At 36.1% G+C, this 19,249-nt stretch overlaps 1 protein-coding gene across 7 annotated transcripts in view; it reads left to right on the top strand.

Annotated features, from left to right (window-relative positions):
- FHIT (fragile histidine triad diadenosine triphosphatase) overlaps positions 1 to 19,249 on the top strand; it is a 1,368,446-nt gene that overhangs the window by 601,668 nt on the left and 747,529 nt on the right. For all 7 annotated transcript variants that reach the window (XM_019728377.2, XM_074313199.1, XM_019728375.2 and 4 more), the window contains one exon: positions 11,721 to 11,840. In XM_019728377.2, the coding sequence (XP_019583936.1) occupies positions 11,738 to 11,840 (103 nt within the window). In that variant the 5' untranslated portion in view covers positions 11,721 to 11,737. The remainder of the gene's footprint in view (positions 1 to 11,720; positions 11,841 to 19,249) is intronic.

Genomic DNA, 19,249 nt, shown 5'->3' with positions numbered 1-19,249 from the left:
TAATATAAGACCCTTATATTATATTATATATATTATATTATATGTATTATATATATTATATTACATTATATTATATTTATTATATATTATATTATATTATATTATATTATATTATATTATATTATATTATATTATATTAATTATATTAGACTGGGTCTTATATTAATTTTTGCTCCAAAAGATGCATTAGAGCTGATGGTCCAGCTAGGTCTTATTTTCGGGGAAACACGGTAGTGGTCATAATTGTACAACTTTGTGAATATAGTAAAAACCAGTGAAGTATACATTTTTAAAAGGGTGAATTTTATAGTGTGTGAATTATATCTTTAAATTGTATTTTTTTAAAAATCTTAGAAAAAAGTATATGGGAGTGTGGGGCATAGGGACTTTTATATTTTTAAGCTCCTGAGATGATTTTACAACAATGAAGATCATTTTTTAAAATGAAATTTGAAAACGGAACACTCTGTAGCTTAAATGTTTGTGATGTAAGTGTATGTATGTTTCCAGCTATCCATTTATGTACCTTGATTGTTTTCAAAGTCGTCAGTAAAAATATGTTTGAGAGCCTGGACAGCTAAAAGTACATTGTTTCCTCAGTTAGATGACAGGTCATGTTTTTCTGTTAAGGTTAGTTAGTGTTGGGATCCATTAGCCAGCAGCTTTTCAAGTTCATATACATTTTTGGTTAACATTTGAGCACCCAGTTTTTAAATGAAGTGAATTGAAATAGAAACATAATTACCAATTGGTAGAAGTTTCTGGAGTTTGTATTTGCAGTATAGTTTCTTCTGCTGACTCCCAAAGAGGGTCATATCTTCTAGGGTTGGTCTAGATTACTGCCATTTGTGAAGTCACCTCTAATATGAAGACATTAGCAATCACCTAATGGTAGTGCAGTGCCAAATATATGGTTTTGCTTGTTTTTTATCTAACAATTCTATACCATTTATATAAAAGCATGATTTGAAACAACTTACCAGTATTAACTTGTGTTAACTGCCAATTAACAATTGTTTATTGAATAAAATCTGGCATTACTTTTTGGCAGGGTCAAATCCTGATAATAATATGATGACTGGCCTCATCAAAGACTTTATGTGTGTCCTTGAGAAGAAAGGGCTGTTATGCCCATTTCACAGGCTGATCCTACAGCTGTGTTCTTAACCTCATTATCTCAGAGGTTCTGCTGGAATCAGGCTAGGATGGAGCTCTAAATCTCTTAGAAAGCTCCCAAGATTTTAATTGGAACTAGTGCTCAAACTTTTTGTTTGTTTGTTTGTTTTACTTCTTAAACTTTAGTGTGCTTATTGACACACAAGGGATCTTATTAAAATACAGATTGATGTAGTAGATTTGGGCTGGAGCTTGGGAATCTGCATTTCCGACAACTCTCAAATGGTGTAGACATTGACGATCAGCAGACCACATTTTGAATGGCCGGCTTATGCTGTTGCTTGTGGAAATAATGCAGACATTTTGTCCCAAAGAAATCATTTGCTGTAGAAGGTGGAGATGTTTCCTGAATGTCTGTTGGTTAAGGATTTTGCAGCCTCATGAGTATGGCCTGTTAGGTGCATTTGCTGAAGTTTTGAGTTTCTTAAACTTTAGTTGGTAGGTTTTGAAGGGCTCTCACATTCTCAGAAAGGAGTTTATATTTTGTGTTCTCCATCTGATGAAATAATATAGAAATAATTGACATAGACATATATTCTGAATCACCAGAGTACCATCATGTGATTTTGGCACCAAGAGATCCCCTAAAGTGACAGTTATCTTTAATTACTTGTCTCAGAGTGGCGTCCCTGAAATCTTAAATTCCCAAGATTGAGAAATCCATACATAGTATCCCGTATAAGTAGTATTTTCTAAAAGAGACCCTCTAAGATCAGAGTGAATTTGAGTAAGTCACTTGACTTGCTAGTTACTTGACAGTTTTAAAATGAGAAGACTGGATCTCTGAAGTCCTTTTCTGCTAAAAAAAATATTCTAGAGGTTTGGTTTTTTGTTTGTTTGTTTGTTTTTGTGCATTGGGGAAGAAGGTTAGAAGCATATGGCTGTTATTATGTTAGGTGGATAATAACATTTGAAAACAAACCAGGAAGAAACCTGATCTACCCTGGAGTGAGCTGTTGTCATCTCCTGTTGTCAATGGTAGAGTAACACATTTTGGGGCATTTGTTTTTGTGGCCATTGAACCTTATTCCATTACAAGCTAGATTGCCCATCTAGTCTTACCAGAAAAACGACTGATCAAATCCACTGAGTTACAAAACTGAATGTGGATAGTAGAAACCTTTTTATTACTTTCTTTCTGTTCACTAAATTTTGAAGACAAAGTTCTAAAAATAATATGATGCTCCTAGCTGGTGAGAATTATAGGATATAGAGAGGTAGAGAGAGGTTATACAAATAATTTCCATAACTGACAAGGTGGAAAATGGAAACTTGAAATCACATATTTTCAGTTCAAAATAAAATAAGTTATTATTAAGGAACACACACAAAAATAATCAATTGGCTAAAAATGTAAGACTTTGCTTTTCATTAATATATTTAAGTTCTGTTGTTTGGTTATAGAGAGATCTATGTGAACCTTAGTCACTTCCTGGAATGAACCTAGTTCCTTCGATTTCTGTCTTAGCCACAGCCCGTTAATAAATAGGTCTAAAGGCCTAAACCTTAGACTGAAGTCACTAACCTAGTACGTGGGTCTCTGGGTGTGAGAAGCCATCACCTCCAGATTATTAAGAAACAGGGATCCCAGGAGATAATTTTTTTTCTGAGCATTCAAAAGAATATTGGTACACCCAGCCTTCTTGTTTGGCAAAGAAGATTCAGCAATTTTACTTTAGCTCAAAATAAAATTGCTTTCTGCCATTTTCATGTGAGAGGAAAGTATTTTTTTTGTTTATCTCAGCCTTGCAGACAGTTTCAGATCCTGGAGATGCAGGGATGCTCCCATCACACAATGTTGGCCCTTATACTTTTCTCTACTTTTGTTCCCTATATAGTTCCTGGAGTATTTTGCTTCTCCATTGAAATTAAAACTTGAGGAAGTATATCTGCTGGTAGCACAGATAGACAGAATTTTACTACAGTTAAAGAAGAAGCAAAATTGGATTCGAGCAAGGACATATAATAATATTGCCATTTTGGGGTGCTAATGTCATGTGACAGACATAAATGTGCTTTACATATGCTATCATCCACTGTTTTCAGATGAGATATCTGAGAGTGTGAGGTTCAGAGAATCACCGCAGATTAGGGAGTGGCAGAGCCAAGACTCAAATGCATATGCTTTGAACTCTCATTTCAGCTCTTCATGCTTCCTCTCAACAAAGGGGTGGTTTGTGAGTTGTGTGGACATATCAAACAAGAAAGAATAATGACGAGGTCAGGTGGCCGTCAATACTTCTCATTGTTGGCAAGCCAAACTCATGAGAAGAAATGCAATAGAATTACAGGAGCTCGTTGGCCAGAGTGTTGTATGGGAAGGAGAGAAATGAGAAGCAGGGTAGCCTTGGGTAGAGGAGAAATGGGAAATAAGCCTAAATTGTAACACTAAGAACCAGCGTAGTGGATGATGAGTATCAGAATGAATATAATCAGCGTTTAGATGGATTGAGGCTATCTTCCCAAAAGGCATCTCAAAGAAATAAAAGTGTGAGAAGACTAAGAAAAGAATTAAGAGAGAGAAAATTAATAGAAATGTTAGATAGCACCCCTGAAAGGCAGGGTAGTAAACTGAGGCCAGGGAATACTTGAAGACATACTGGCCAGGAATGGAAAGAATGCAATGAAAACTAAAGACCTCTTATGAAAAAGGTTAATGGGCCACCAAACAGGAGGAGTCAGGAAAATAGGCTGTAGGGGGTTGAATAATGTCCCCCCTAAAAGGAACATCAGAACACAACCTTATTTGAAAAATAGGATCTTTACAGATGTAATTAGTGAAGATGAGGTAATACTGCATTAGAGTGGGTCCTAAGTCCCATTACGTGTGTCTTCATAAGAAGAGATGACACACAAAGAACATGGTCATGTCAAGATGGAGGCAGAGATTGGAATGATGCATCTATAAGTTGAGGAATGCCAAGTATATTTGTCAACCACCAGAAGTTAGGAAATGGCCAGGATGAATTCTGCCCCAGAGCTGTCAGAGGGAGCATGGCCCCACCAACACCTCGATTTCAGTCTTCTGGTCTCCAGAACTGTGAGAAAATAAATTTGTTGTTTGAAGCCAGCCAGTTTGTGATAATTTGCTACTGTAGCCCTCAGAAACGAATGCATAGACCCTCTAACAATTTTTAGATAAGAACTACAGCATCCTCCAGCGAACAGGAATCTGATTGCCATTGGACATTTTTCCATAGCAACACCAGGATGTGAGAGGGCAAAGGAATAATAGTTTCAAAGTATTGCAACAGCAGATTTAAGCTTAGGATTTTATGTCTATAAAAAGTCCTAAGCTTAGGACTTTATTACTATATTTAAGTGGGAGGGTAAAGAAAAATATCATGTATAAAATCTCAGTTTGCCACATATATATAGACCCGCTATGGAAGTAACATTAGAGAACACGTTATAGAAAAAAAAAATCCCAGAAGAAGAAATGAAATGTGGGAGATAAGAGCAAGTAGAGAATTTAATGATTTTTGTATAAAGAAGCAATGACAACTTTAGTTTCTAGGGGTGTGAAAAGGTACATAATTAGAAAATTGTACACTAAAAATAATTTGAAGTGCTGTATTAAATATACAAATATTCATTCAAAAGCATAGGTGAGATTTGAAAAAAGGAGGGGGAGCAAAAAACAAAGAAGCTAAAATTCAAAAGAAGTAACGCCGAGCCCATTGATGCCTTGTGTGGGGGGCATGTCTGTAGACCTTTTCCAATAAGATAAATGAAAAACATGATTGCTGGAATAAGCAGCAGTGTGCAGAAAACTACACCCTGCCCCCACCGGGGATATCAATATTTGAAATTATAACACAATATTATTTCAACATATCAGAAACTAGATAGGGGAGATGGGGGATGAGATCTGAAAGAGATTCAAAGTGGTAATAATATGCTAAAGATATAGATATTGGTTTGTTTTAGATATTGATGGGGACACTGAGCATTAATATGGATTGTAATACGATAATAACCACTATTGAAATAAAAGTAAAATGTGTAATTTCATGCCCCCCGGAAAAAAGTTGATCTAGCCAGTAGAAGTAGGGAGGAGAAAAAAGTAAAACAAAAAGGTGAAATATGTTCAAAATAAGCTCAAACAATAATTGCCTTAAATGTATGGGGATTAAGTTAATCAAGACAAACTGTTCAATAGATAGAAAATGAAATGCTCTAATATGTTGTTTATGAAAACCATTTAAAAGGGCACAGGTTGAAGATAAGGGGATGGAAAAAGTTCTACTTGTCAGACACAAACAAAGAGAAAAAGAAACAATAGATCAAGAGAGTAAAATGAGCAGGGATGTGTATATATATATATATATATATATATATATATATATATATATATATATATATATATATATATATGCAATAACATAGAAAGCGTAATTTTTGCCATTTGCCATTGATTAAGTAATTGTAGTTAGAAATCTAACAGTCTTTTCAGAAGGTGATGCAACCATGAGACTAAAAGCAGGCAGAGAAAGATTTGGATAACAATGAATTTGCTTCACCATGTATACAGAACTTCTCAATAAATGTGGAATATATCTTATTTTGGGGGCATGTAGATTATGCACATACTTCATCTTTTAATGGATCAGGAAGGAAGCTTAAAAATCCAAAAAAAGTCAACACTTTAGAGGTTCTTTTCTCTAACGACAGTGCTTTCAAAACAGTCATCACTGACAGAAAGATAGCAAAACATCCCCTATGTTTGAAATGAAAAGACATACTATGAAATAACCCTTAGGTTAAATAGGAAATGATAACAAGAATAGCAAAATTTTAAAGCTGACTGATAATAAATGCACAGTACATCAAAATTTGAGAAAGAGAGCTAAATGGAATGCTTTGAAGGCAATACCTAGCTTTTGTTACCCAAGAGAAAAATAGAAAGTCTGAAACCCCATAAGCTCAAGGTTTGACTCAAGTAATTAGAAAACAAGTAATTAAAACTCAAGTAATAGAGGGAAACAAATATAAGTTCAAAAAATAAACAACAAAGATCATTAATAAAAGCAAAGAACCAAAAATGGTTCTTTGAGTAGCTTAATAGGTTAAATATAATTCTTTAAAAATTAAATTTATTGGGGTGACATTGGTTAATAAAATTATATAAGTTTCAAGTGTACAATTCTGTAATACATCATCTAGATATTGCATTTGGTGCTCACCACCCAAAGTCATCTCATTCCATTACCATATATTTGACCCTCTTTACCCTTACATGTAAATCTTGGAAGACTGATGAAGAAAAACATATTCACATTAATAATAAAATAACAAAATAAACAAAATATAAAATAGGTAAAATAAATAATTATGGATTACATTTTAATTTATTGAAAGAATATGATGAGTTTTTACTAATACAGATGAAAATTTAGGTGAAAGGGATATATGCCTAAAAAATTGACACAAGAAAAAAGCTTTATTCAGAAACCATTACATAAATTGTAATGATTATCGAAACTTAATCCTCCCTGCAATATAAAAAGAGGTAGAAAAAGTTTGACAAATGAGTTCTATTTAACTCTCAAGAGACAGAAAAATTCTTGTTTATAAAACTTCTTATAGAACAGAGAAAAAAGGCCAACATATTAAGTTTCATTTTGAAAACAAAAACCAGAGAAAATAAATATTGGCCAACTTTGCTATGACATTGAAAAACACTAAGAATTCAAATCTAGCAGTATATTACGAAATAATACACTGTGACTAAGTTGAATCATAAAAGTGAAAGGATGTTTTCAGTGTTTAAAAAAATTTCATGCCCCCCATAATCTGCTGTAATCTACTACATTAATGGAAAAGAAGAAGAAACTGTGTAATCAATGATAAAGAAAAAGCACTTAATAATGATTTTCTTTTTTAAGTGGAATCAACCCTTAGCAAACTTGGAACAGGGACATTTATTAGCTTGATAAAGGCTTTCCACTAAAAACCTATGTCAGACATCATTTTTAATGGAAAAAAAAGCCAAAAAACTAAACTCATTCCTTTTAAGTGTGGAAACAAGACAAGAATGCTTCTGTTACTTTTCAACATTACCAGTTCCCTGACCAATGCAGTAAAAGAAACCAACAAAAGGAGAATTGAAATGAGAAATGTATTTTCACTATTTCTAAGTAAAATTATGTATGTTCAACCCTTGTAACAGCATAGGTTTGAACTGCACAGATCTACCTCCACACACACTTTGTTTTCAATAAACATTCAGTTGGCTTTCTGTACCCCTGGGTTTCATATCCATGGTTGGGGATAGGCAGATGTGGAAAGCCAACTTATACATGATTTTTGACTGTGTAGGGATTAGTACACCCAACCCTGTGTTGTTCAAAGGTCAACTATATACAGAAAACCAGAGAGAATCAGCAGAAACTATTAGCAGCTATACAGGAGCTCAGCTAGGTTGCCAACTTATAAGAGCAACATATAAAAATCAATAGCTTTCCACTGTATTGGGAGTAACCAATTGTAAACTATGATGATAATAAGATACCATTTATAATAGTGGCATTAACTAAAAGCTATCTAAGAAAGAATTTATTAAACATATAAGGGAAATTTAAAACCCTATTACAAGAGTTTTATTAAGGTATTATAGAATGTAAATGCAGCATTCATAAATGGATTGATTGAATGTTATGAAGATGTCATATTTCTTCCATTAAAATTTAAATTGAGTGTAATTCCAATTAACATCTGAGCAAGATATTTTTTTTTTTTTTTGAGGGACAGAGTTGAATCTAAAATTTACATCGGAGAATAAATAAAAAAGGATCCTTTCTTTACAAGGCATAAAAATTGTACAGCAGGACTTAGCAAACTATAGCCCACAAGCCAAATCCATGTTGTGGCCTGTACTTACAAATAAAGTTTCATTGGGACATAGCCACATAATTCATTTACATATTGTCTATGGCTGCTTTCATGTTGCCATGACACAGTTGGGTAGTTACAGCAGACTGAATCTGGGCTTTTAGAGAAAAAATTTAGTGGCTCCTGTTCTCCAGCATCTGGCATAGAATCCGAACATAATAAACTCCGTATTCACTCTTATGTGTATAAAGAATAACGGGGATTTTGTTGATCATTCCCAGCAACTGGTGCTAGGAAAATTGGTTCACAAAAGGAGAAAAATGAAATTATTTCTGTATGTCATACCATAAACAAAACTCCAAGTGGATTAAACATCTAGCTGTTAAGAATGAAAATATAAACCCGATAGATGAAAATTGAAGAACATATTTTTGTAACCTTAAGGTATAGGAGAGGTTGTTATAAGATTCAAAGAACACAAACCATAACAAGAAAATTGATGAATTCATCAAAATGGATGCCTTTTGTTTTGTGGAGGGTATGATAGAAAAAGAAACACATGGGGAATATATAATTGTCATGTTTAATAGACCGGAATCAGTGTTTAGAATATACAAGGGACTTTGGAAAAATTGGAAAATAGAAGAAAGGAAACCAATACAAAAGAGGGCAAAATATTAAGTGGCAATTCATAGAGGGGGATGTAGGCACATATGCACCACAGTGGAGACGAGGAAATTACAATGAAGAGGTGCTGGTTTCCCTGTCTATCATACCAGGAAAAGCCAGGACATCAGATGTTCTCAAGTACTGGCAAGGATGTGGGGAAACAGACGTCTGTGTGTATTCCTCTGGTAATGCAAACTGGTACATGTATGTTACAAAATTTGTGTGTATAACCTAAAACCCAGTAATGGGATTCTAGCATAGATACCCAAAGAAATGTATGTATGGATGGTCATCATAGTACCATTTGTGGTAAAAGGTTGGAGACAAGGTAGCTCTTTAGCTCTAGAAGGACAAGGAAAAATCACAGAGGAATACAGTGAGAGAGAATAAGCCATGAGAAAGAGTGAATTACATCCGTATATAGCAAAATGAATGTCTCTAAAACAATGTTGAGAGAAAAAGGCAGAATGAGATTTAGAGCATGATGCAATTTATGTATGTTTCAAAACCACATACAAGATCCCTATATATTTTCAACATATAAAATACATATAAAAATTCAACGAAGATTATAAATGCAACATTAATCATGAAAAAGTGAAGCCCTGTATTGGCAGAGGAAGGAGTGGGGGGAGGGCATAGAGGATGAAGGGTAATTGATGATAAGAAAAACGAAAACCAAAGGAGCCTTTCATGAACATGTAATAGTGGCCCATCAAGCAGAGCCGATGCTTGCGTCAAGGCAGTACGGTTGTCCTTTAGAGGAAACAAACTCCAGGAACAATGCTCCTTCCTGCATGGGGTGTTCAGACAGTGTCATCAGGCATGGGTCTCTCCCGTGGCTCTGCTGTGCTCAGTGTTGGCTCTGATATCAGGCAGACTCTTTTTAGTGTAACCTCCAGCTGTTTCAGGTTGATGTCCTACCAGTTTGGCCACTTAGCAGAAAGAAAGAAAGCCCTTTCCCCACAGTATTAGCATAACCCTCTCATGGATATTTCTCCCTTTGAATGGCTCATATTTTGTCCTGTGTCCACTCCTGAACCAATCATGTGACAGAGGACTAAGAATGCCTGGGTCACTTTCCCATCCCTAGAAGCAGTAGTAAGAACAACCCCCCCCCCCCCACACACACACACACGTAGAATATGGTGATGTATTACCCAAAGGAAAATCAGGAGGGTTGGTATGACCAGAACTATACAAAGTAGATGCCAGGGAGTAAAAAAAAAACACAGATAGCTGCAGGGGACTTGAATCAATGCTTGATTTGTAGCATTTTTTTGTAGAATATTGCACTGAATTGCCATGTTTATTCCAGAAAAAAAACTAGGGAAAATGATTAAAATTTAACTCCAAAGATCTGAAGTTCTGCCACTCACATTAAACTTATTTTGTGTGGCCCCATGATGTAAATCTGTGAAAAATACTGGGGGTTCCAAAAAAAATGTATGCACATAACTTGTATTCATCTATTGTTATCAGTATACATATATTGAGTATTACAATTTTAATAGTTTTTTTTTTCCTTTCTTAAAATGTGTAGACATTTTTTTGGCATCCTCTATAGATGAACTTGATATGAAGGGCAACTATGTAGTTGCTGGAGTCAACTGTCTTAGAAAGAATGGATAGTGAACTTTGTATCTCTGGGTATATTCAAGCACAGGCTAGCCAGCTACTTGGCAAGCATTCTGTAAAAAAGGATCCAAGGGTTGGGAGAATAGTGGGCTTGGTCATTGCTTCTGAATCATCTGCACAGCTCATTAAAGCATGGATTGCTGGGCACTTCTCCCAGTTTCTGGTTTGGTAAATCTGAAGTAGGACGTGGTAATTTGCGTTTCTAATAAGTTCCCAGGTAGTGCTGACGCTGTGGGTCCAGGGGAACACCTTGAGAACCACTGGGTTGGATGACTTTCAACATCCTTACCATCCTTTATTTTTATGATATAGTTATAAATGTCCTAGAAACTAGTAGTTGTAGCAGATACAAAGCAAACCTACCATCTTATTTCTTTGAACTAGAAATGTGTTAGGTTCTGGCTTTGCAGGTGCTTCTGTCTTTTGGGTCACTGAGAACATTACAATCATTAAATACATTTATTGGTGTGCTTTATAAAATGGTCAATCATTTTCTGACGTCATCCTTTTTCGTAATCCTGTTTCTGTTTTCCCATGGGATGATTGGTCTTCATCAGTTTTGTAGTAGGGTTGTTCCTGAATTAGAAAAATGAAGTGGTTTCCCAAGGAGGGTATGTTTTAGTCATTCAGAAGGTAACTTCATTATGTATAGTCATCTGACAGAAAATCGTTCCTTGGTACCCTACATGCCAAGTGCCTATCTTGCTTTACCTCCCCCCATGCCCCTGCCGCTATGGCTTTCCCCAAAAAAGAGGATATGAAACACTTCGTATACCTTGCTGCATCCTGGCTGTCTGCCAACCAGGAACTGTTCTCATCTTGAACTATATTTTGCCTCTTCCTTTTTTTTTTTTCTCTTTAATTTTAGAAATTTTACTATAATAGTTCTCTGGGGGTGCTCATATATTTCTGTAATTTCTGTAGGCAAGTTCAAAGAGTGTACATTTTCCAAATTGCTTTTATATAAACAAAGATAAAACCTTTTGAGAAAAGCATTTAAGAATTAGGTGGTTTAGAGTTAAAGCTTACCAATTAAAAAATTTCGCCTAGCAAAGATGAAGAAAAAGGATGGGTAAAAATAAAAGTACCTAGTAGATTTGGGTTGAGGTGGCAACCTGAAGTGCAGAGGGATTTAAGAAGACTGTTTTGCTGTCCATGTGTGCGCTTTGGCTTGAAACCACCAACTCCAATCAGGGTAACCCTGGTAGGGAGAATGGAGTATTTTAGGAGGACTTACCCAGTATGCATCTTGTGGACCTTAAATGGGGAACAGCTGAAATGATGTCTTCTTCTCAACTAAGAATCTGTAGTAATGGAATTAGCTTTCTTTAAAGTGATATATGGTCTGAGTTTCTCATTTGAATTTTATAAATGCTCATTTCCTAAATCGTCTTCTCTTTCAGACTTCTACTGTGAGGAAATGTCGTTCAGATTTGGCCAACATCTTATCAAGCCCTCTGTGGTGTTTCTCAAGACAGAGCTGTCCTTTGCCCTTGTGAACAGGAAGCCTGTGGTACCAGGACGTATCCTTTTGCTTTAAAGAAGAAAAATAAAAACACTCAATGAATATAGGATTGGCCTCCAGTGTCTGTCCCGAAAGGTGAACAAAGAATCCACTTTTCTCCCTCTTTGGAGAAACCAGGTAAGATGTTACATTTATTCTGAATCCAGTTGGTGGCACCAGAAATATGCTTGATCAGTGACGCGGAACTTCTGAAAAGAGTTGCTTAGCAACCATGGCTGAGGAGGTGAGTTTTTGCTTGACCTTTTCACCATGGTAGCTGTATAAATAAATAGGTGCTTCTAACATGCTCCCAATAAATATCATGGGCACTTTGTTTTCACTTATCAATTGTGAATTTTAATATTATGGTAAGGTAGAGATTGGGTGGCACTTTTGTGACTAAGGCATGATTACATGAAGATTTGAGACTCACTTGGTTTCTTTACCTCTTGGAGATGATTCAAGCTAGGACTTTTAATTAAATTCACATACATAAATATGCTTAAAATATTTTTTTCATGTTAGGGTCTGACATAGCATTTTCTCTTGGAAAATATCCCAGCTTCTAGATCATTGTCCAGTGTCGTTTGGGGTAGAGTTGTTTTATTTCCTTCTGACCATTGAGTTGTAGTCTTTCTTTCTGTTGACTCCAGTGGGAGCTTTATTATTTGCACTGGGCATAGCAGAATCGGTGAAATGCTCTGGAGAGAATTTTTATGTGATTGGAAGTATCACGGATGCCTGTGTGCATAGGACTTTTGTACTGACTTTTAGAATTTTTTTCTCTTTCCCCCTAGCTTAATTTACTATGCAGAGTGCAACTAAGCATAAAATTTCATATTTTAAGATAACAAGCATTTTCCACACTGAGACATGATTTTACTTTGAAATAAATTTCTAGTAATTCTAAATCTACAAATATGTCAAGATTTTTTTTAGAGTAAGTTACATTTTTTTTCAGTAGGAATTTTCAGAGTGCTTGAGAATTTTATGAATAATCTTTCTTGGCCATGTAACTGGTGCATTGAAAAAAAAATACAAACAAGAAAACACACCAAAAGATAATTGTGGTTTTTATGATTGATTCCCAAATTCCTTGAATTAAAATTCTAACTAAATTAATTTTGTAAGTTAATAAAACTAATGCTCACAGCTGTAAACTAGTAAATGATATGTAAATTTTTTCTTGATAATATTTAACTTAAAATTTTTTAAAATAGCCTAAATTATAAATACTCAATATTAGAAAATTTTATTCTTTTGTTTATTATTTTATTTAGTAAAAAAATGAAAAATAGAATGATTTAGAAATGCCTATAAAATAGAACAATTTTAAGTTGTATACCAGTTTTATATTGAGTTCTTCTCCAAGACCTGAAGTTCTTGAAATAACAGAAACATTTCATTTTGCTGCAAATCTGTGGTTGTGTTTTCCCTTTGAGGATTTTTTTTTCTTAAGTAAAATGTCTGAGAATCCCAGTGTCAAAACAACATGATTTAAATGCCATCTCTCTTTGGGTGCCAGCTTTAATTGACATCTATCAAGGAACAGAGGGGACCCGGGATAAAAATGTGAATTTAGATGAACAAGTTTTAATTCCTTGGACTGAGAAAATGTGAGGTTGTAGAGTTGCACTCCTTTTTTAATGGTTAATAATAGAATGAACTTTGCATTGTGAATTTTTTTTACTTAGATCTTGAGAGTAAGAAACGTGCGCTTTCATTGTCTTTTTAACCAACTCTGAAAGGGTGATGTGTAAGACCTGAATCATATATGTTTTTGAACTCAAGAAAAGTTGAGATGTCTGCTTCTAGGGCAATGTCTATACTGAATAGTGAGCAAGTAGTGAATGATGACTAGCTTTCTTCCAGATGGCACTGGAATCGCCCTTTTGGAAATGAGTTCTGGTCATTGCCATGTCTTTGTTCTGGTCAGTTACCATATCTTTGAGTGAATACCAAGGACACGGGGAACATTGTATTACAATTATCAAGTCTCAGTTTGTTTGGAAGGTAGCAAGAGAGACCCAGCCCTTTCTGAGGATAACAGAGAAAACCGGAATATTTTTATAATCAGTACACTTTGTAAGGCTGTTTCACATCTACTGTGTTTAACGTGGTCTCAGGGCTAGTAGACAATGTATTCATACAATCTTTTTTATATAATGATTTTGTAACTTTTTGTTTTACTTTATCTTTGTAAACTCTGTTAAGTGACAACTGTGAGAAGAATCTTAATAAGTTACTTATTTGCTTGCAGAAAGGGATATTCTTTTGTCCTGTGATTTGGGAATTGAAGTTATGGATAGCTTTGCCCACTAACATTTCATAAAAATAAATGGTGAGATGTCTGCAGTTGGCTTTCGACTTTCCCCAGTGTTCAATTCTGCCTGCCTTCATTTAGCCCTTTGGGTAGCTCATCTAGTTTTTTTGCACCCTACCCGTGTCTGGACTTCTCCAGTCCGCCTACATCTCATTCTAAACCACAGCGCTGATCATATCCCGCTTTCATTCCCTTGCTTGCAAACAACTAATGAAACCAATGAGTCTTTCTTTTCTCGTCTCGTCTCGTCTCTGTCTCTGTCTCTGTCTCTTCTCTTCTCTTCTCTTCTCTTCTCTTCTCTTCTCTTCTCTTCTCTTCTCTTCTCTTCTCTTCTCTTCTTTCTTTTTTTTGAAGATAAAGTCCAAACTCCTTAGCATAGTTTAAAATAAGTTTCATTGTCTTGACTCAACCCTTCCCAGCTCTTCCCTAAATGGGTGCTGTGTTTCCATTACCATGCTTTCCCTGCAAAATAAAAATACAAAAATAATGGAACCCTCTTCACTTGCAATCCTTTCCATCCTTTTCATTTCAACTAAAGTTCTTTGATACCTGTCCTGCCTTTTTAGGAAATAAATACTCTGTCCTTCTTGTGACACTTGGCTAGTTAGTCACATGTCGATTCCTTCAATAGTTTCTTACTGAGCTCCTGCTCTGCTCCAGGCCCCACGCCAAACATTTACCCCAGTCTGCTTCGTGTCACAACCATGTGCACTCCTGTTTATCTTGGTCCCGAGTCATTAGTTTCTGGGAAGGAGTAAGGGAAAGACCTGCTCTTGCACATCTTTTTTCCCTTCGCATCCAAAAGTACTTCGCTGACTGAATTTAAAGTGAATCTGTAAACTGCAGGAGCATATGGATCCTTGCAGTAAATGGGGCAATAGGGTCTGCTGAAATCCGGCCTTTTCAGTATTCCCATCCACAAAACCAAGTCTTCTCACCATTTTACTCCTGATCTTCTGGTATCACGTTCAGCCTGCATTTTCCCAACTTTCCCTTCATGCTTTGTCTTTTACAATCCTGTTTACATTTCTGTGTTATGAATGTACCAAGTTAAGTCTAAAAGCAGAGACTGAATTGATGGCAGATGGGAAAATATTATTTTCCGTTTGGGGACTTTTTTTTTTTTTTTTTTTTGGATTGGTAATTTGTTGGTGGACAAGTATGTATTTTAAAGCATCTTAAAGCAAGTCTGTATTGGCATTTTTATGTGAACCAGAAAATTTTATTTTGTATTTTTGATGATTTCTTTTTAAAAAGAGTATTTAGGTGGTCTTTGAGGAAAGTGCCATTCATGAGAGACTTGTAAACGTTGTCTCTGACCTTGTACCGTCTCTTGACGTTTTGCTCCCCACCCGTCAACCTTTTTTTTTCTTACGACTTTGCTCATTGAGTTTTTCATACCTTCCAGAGGAGGAAATGAACTGTCAGATCAGGGACCGAAGATATGCTTTTAAAGTGAGACTATTTGCTTCATTCTCCAAAAAGCCACTTCAGCCCCTCCTTGCCCCCACCTACAGCAAACACTTCTTTTCGTTGCAGTGTTTCAAACCAATTGAATAGGCTTTGGCCTCCGTGGTGCAACACTCTAGAAAAATATGTCAAAATGTCTTTAATCCATTAATTTCTCGTTCCTGGAAAATGCTTTTCAAAGTGTATTGGTGAGAAAACCAAAACATTTCAGAGATTGCATCTTTAGAATTCTGCAGTGAACATTTCCTTCGTGTGCTTCAGTGCAGCCCAGCTATTGTCCATGGCTTAAGTAAATCTGAACCACTATGGTGAAAACTCTGCCCACCCCCTCCCCTTGCCTTGTTTGTGTCTACCTCTCATCTTGAGTTGAGCATGAAAAATGAATTTTAACATTAGCGGAATCCACTTGGGGGTTGGGGCTTTTATTGTAAATAAAATTATTCATTTGTTATGTCCTGTTGTTTTCAGCAGACAGTATATTGATCTTTGGGTTGCTATTCAGAATGGCGTAAGGAGCTCTAACATAAGGGGCATGTGGCAACATTTGTGGACGGGTTGAATGTGGTGTGTAATGACAGAGACCAACCTTGCTGGCTAGCCATACTTTATTATACAAATCATTTGTCAATAGTTTATTGAATCAGTTATTAAAAAGAGCAGATTGTTCCAAACAGGAGCATTGCACGCAGAATGTTATCGGCCAAACAATGTTAGGATGATGCATTGAGGACAGGCTTACAAAGTATATTTGTGAGGAATTAGACTGGGTAACTTAAAGGACGTTTCTGCTGATGCATTAGAAACAAAGGTTTGGTACATTAGAAATTGTGCTCTAAGGTCCAACTTCAATAGATAAAAAAAGAAAACTCTGGTAAATGCTTTTTAAAACAAACTTTTACCTGCCCAAACAAGCAATGTTTAATATTTTTTTCTTTTTTCAGACCTCTGCTATGTTGAGTCCTCCTGAAATAAATGAACAAAGAATAAAAATAGCTTCATTGCTAACAGTGCTTCTTACAGAAGCGCTATATGCTGTAAGATGCTATAGATAAAAATGCCCTTTTAATCCTTCCGTAAAAATCAGAAATATTTGTCATTTCCTGCGTAGGTTGTAATCTTGTGAATTTCTTTAATTGTTCAGGAAACTGCAGTTATTAGTGATTTGATGATTTTTCATTTCTCAAGAGTTTCTTTTTAAGCCTTCCTGTGCAAATAAAATGAGCACAAGCACTCTTTTAATATCTTTATTACTAAAGATAGTTTCTTTGCTCTTGAGATTTCCCTACGCACGTCATTTTTTTTTCACCCTGTGCATGCCTGTTGTATATTCGCTAGCTTACGACACTTTTGGAGAGATGTTCAGAGACGAGCTTGCTGCCCTTTGTCCTGAGCTGTGATGGGACAAGTAGGTCTTCTTGCGGTCCTACTTTTCTTGACTTTACCTGGCAGATTATTGCATCCAAAAGATCTGCATGGAGCCGTGATTGCTCAGTTAGCACATTCCTTACCCTGTTCTATGGGAAAGGTTTCCACGTAAATGTGCACCTACCTTTGGGTTAGTAGAGTACATTGCAGCCAGCTAGAGCCAGTTGTTGATGGCACTGGTCAGCAAGAACTAAGGAAGTTCTTGGATGCTTTTATCATTCACTACGTTGATTGACATCTTTTCATCAGTGTCTAAAACCTGCCACATAGGATCCTGCCAACCCTCATTGCAAGACAAATCTGTGTGTCCATCATCTGTGGAATTGTCACAGACAGCAAGTCCATTTTGTCCCAAACCCAGCTCTTCTGTTAGCAGTAAGCTCACAGTGTTGAGAAGGCTTCTGAGCCAGCATGCAGGGTCCGCAGGCAGTAACTGTCATGGGTATCCGAGGAGAAAGGGGAGGCGTTCTTGCCAGGCTCCAATTCTCCCAAATTTGTTTTTTGTTTCTCGAGCTGAGACTGGCATCTTTATTGTTATTATAGACAGAATGATGGATTGTTGGCACCTGACACTGAAGGAATTAATAGATGCTTTGTATGTGTGCAAGGAGCATTTGAAATTGGATGGAGAAAAATGTGTGGATTTTATCCACTTTACCCTGCCCCCTTCAAGTAAAGGTGATTCACCCATGAAACAGTGTGCCTGAGCCATGTGCATGGTGGTCTTTATACCTCATCTAGGCCACTTCCTGCTAACTGCTGTTTCTCCCTGGGTCCTCGCTGCCTGCTGGCAGCTGAAGATACGCATGTGACAGCTTTGTGCTTCACTTGGTCCCCCCTGCCTTAGTACTTCGTTTTGACTGTTTTTCCTTGACCTTGGCTTCTGGCCCTTCTGTGAATGGGCTGAGATGGGCCGGCCTAACCCTGGAGGAAAATCCAGCTGGCTTTTTGATTGGAGCTTTTACGATATTCCTGCATTCTCTCAGAATTGCACAAAGCCTATGGAATCACTTTCACAACCAAAGAAAGATACCTTTACAGTCTGCTGATCTATACAGAATAGAATTTTGTTAGGATGTGTGTGAGTGTGGGGAGGGAGGAGAATGATATCAGGTGTGCTCTCTCTCCAGCTCTAGCGAATGTTAGACTGATAATTGCATGTATTAAAATAACACTTGGAATATTTCTCATATTGCAAAAATGAATATACTGTAACATGGAAAGCCATTCCCCATTTCTATTTATTTCTATGTGAAACTTTCCTCAGGTAATTTAAAAATGTCATGGTTAACAATTACTAAACTCTTTTCATTATATTCTTGGCATATTTTTGACCTGCTTTCCATGAAAGTCATCAGATTGTGAGGAATAGGAAAAGGCTGGTCATGCTGTAGCCAGCCGTGCACTTGTAACAGAACATAATTAGAAGTAATGAATGGAATAATACATCATTATTCAAAGAAATGTCATGTAATTAACTCAAATAATGCAAAATATATCCTAATTTCCATTTGGAATGAAAATAGACTTGTTGGAACATCAGTAGGCAGTTAATGTTTATCCTATATTTTCATACGCATATCAAAACTGTTAAAATCTATTGAATGAACATACATGGGTTTTCTGCAACGCAATAAGTCAAGATGGCTTTCTTTTGCTAATAGAGCCTCATGTATATTCCTTATTTATTATATGTACATATTTTGTATATAAGTTCAACTCTTAGAATTAGCATAATTAATTTATATTTATGGCAAATTAATGATCTAATTTATTTACTTAGCTCCTACATCCTTCCTCAAACTAATTGACTGAAAAAAACAACTACTGTAAATTTGCAAATAGCTCTTGGGCACAGATCCTAAACTGGCCATATTCTAAGAATGGAGTGCGCAGCATTCCAGCGCAGTAAGTACAGAAGTATTTCAGTATTTTAATCCCAGAAATGGATGTGGCAGTGGATACAGTCTCAATAACAGCCCTGGTTTTAAAGAGATGAAGACTGCGAGGAGGAATCCGCCATAAATCCTTGGGCACAAACCTGCTATTTGTTCTTCAATATCATTGAGTCTAGCTGCACAGTAGATTCTCCAATGAATTAAAAACAACAGACATCTTCCTTTCTTTCTAATGGCCATCTTTCTCACAGTGAAGGGGCAGCTGCAAGACCCGTTTAGGGGAAAGCTTACGTGTAGCAGGAGGAGACTGAG

Source organism: Rhinolophus sinicus, linkage group LG10, assembly GCF_036562045.2.
Source record: "Rhinolophus sinicus isolate RSC01 linkage group LG10, ASM3656204v1, whole genome shotgun sequence".
NCBI classification, from domain to species: Eukaryota; Metazoa; Chordata; class Mammalia; order Chiroptera; family Rhinolophidae; genus Rhinolophus; species Rhinolophus sinicus.
This window is presented reverse-complemented; position numbering and strand designations above follow the sequence as displayed.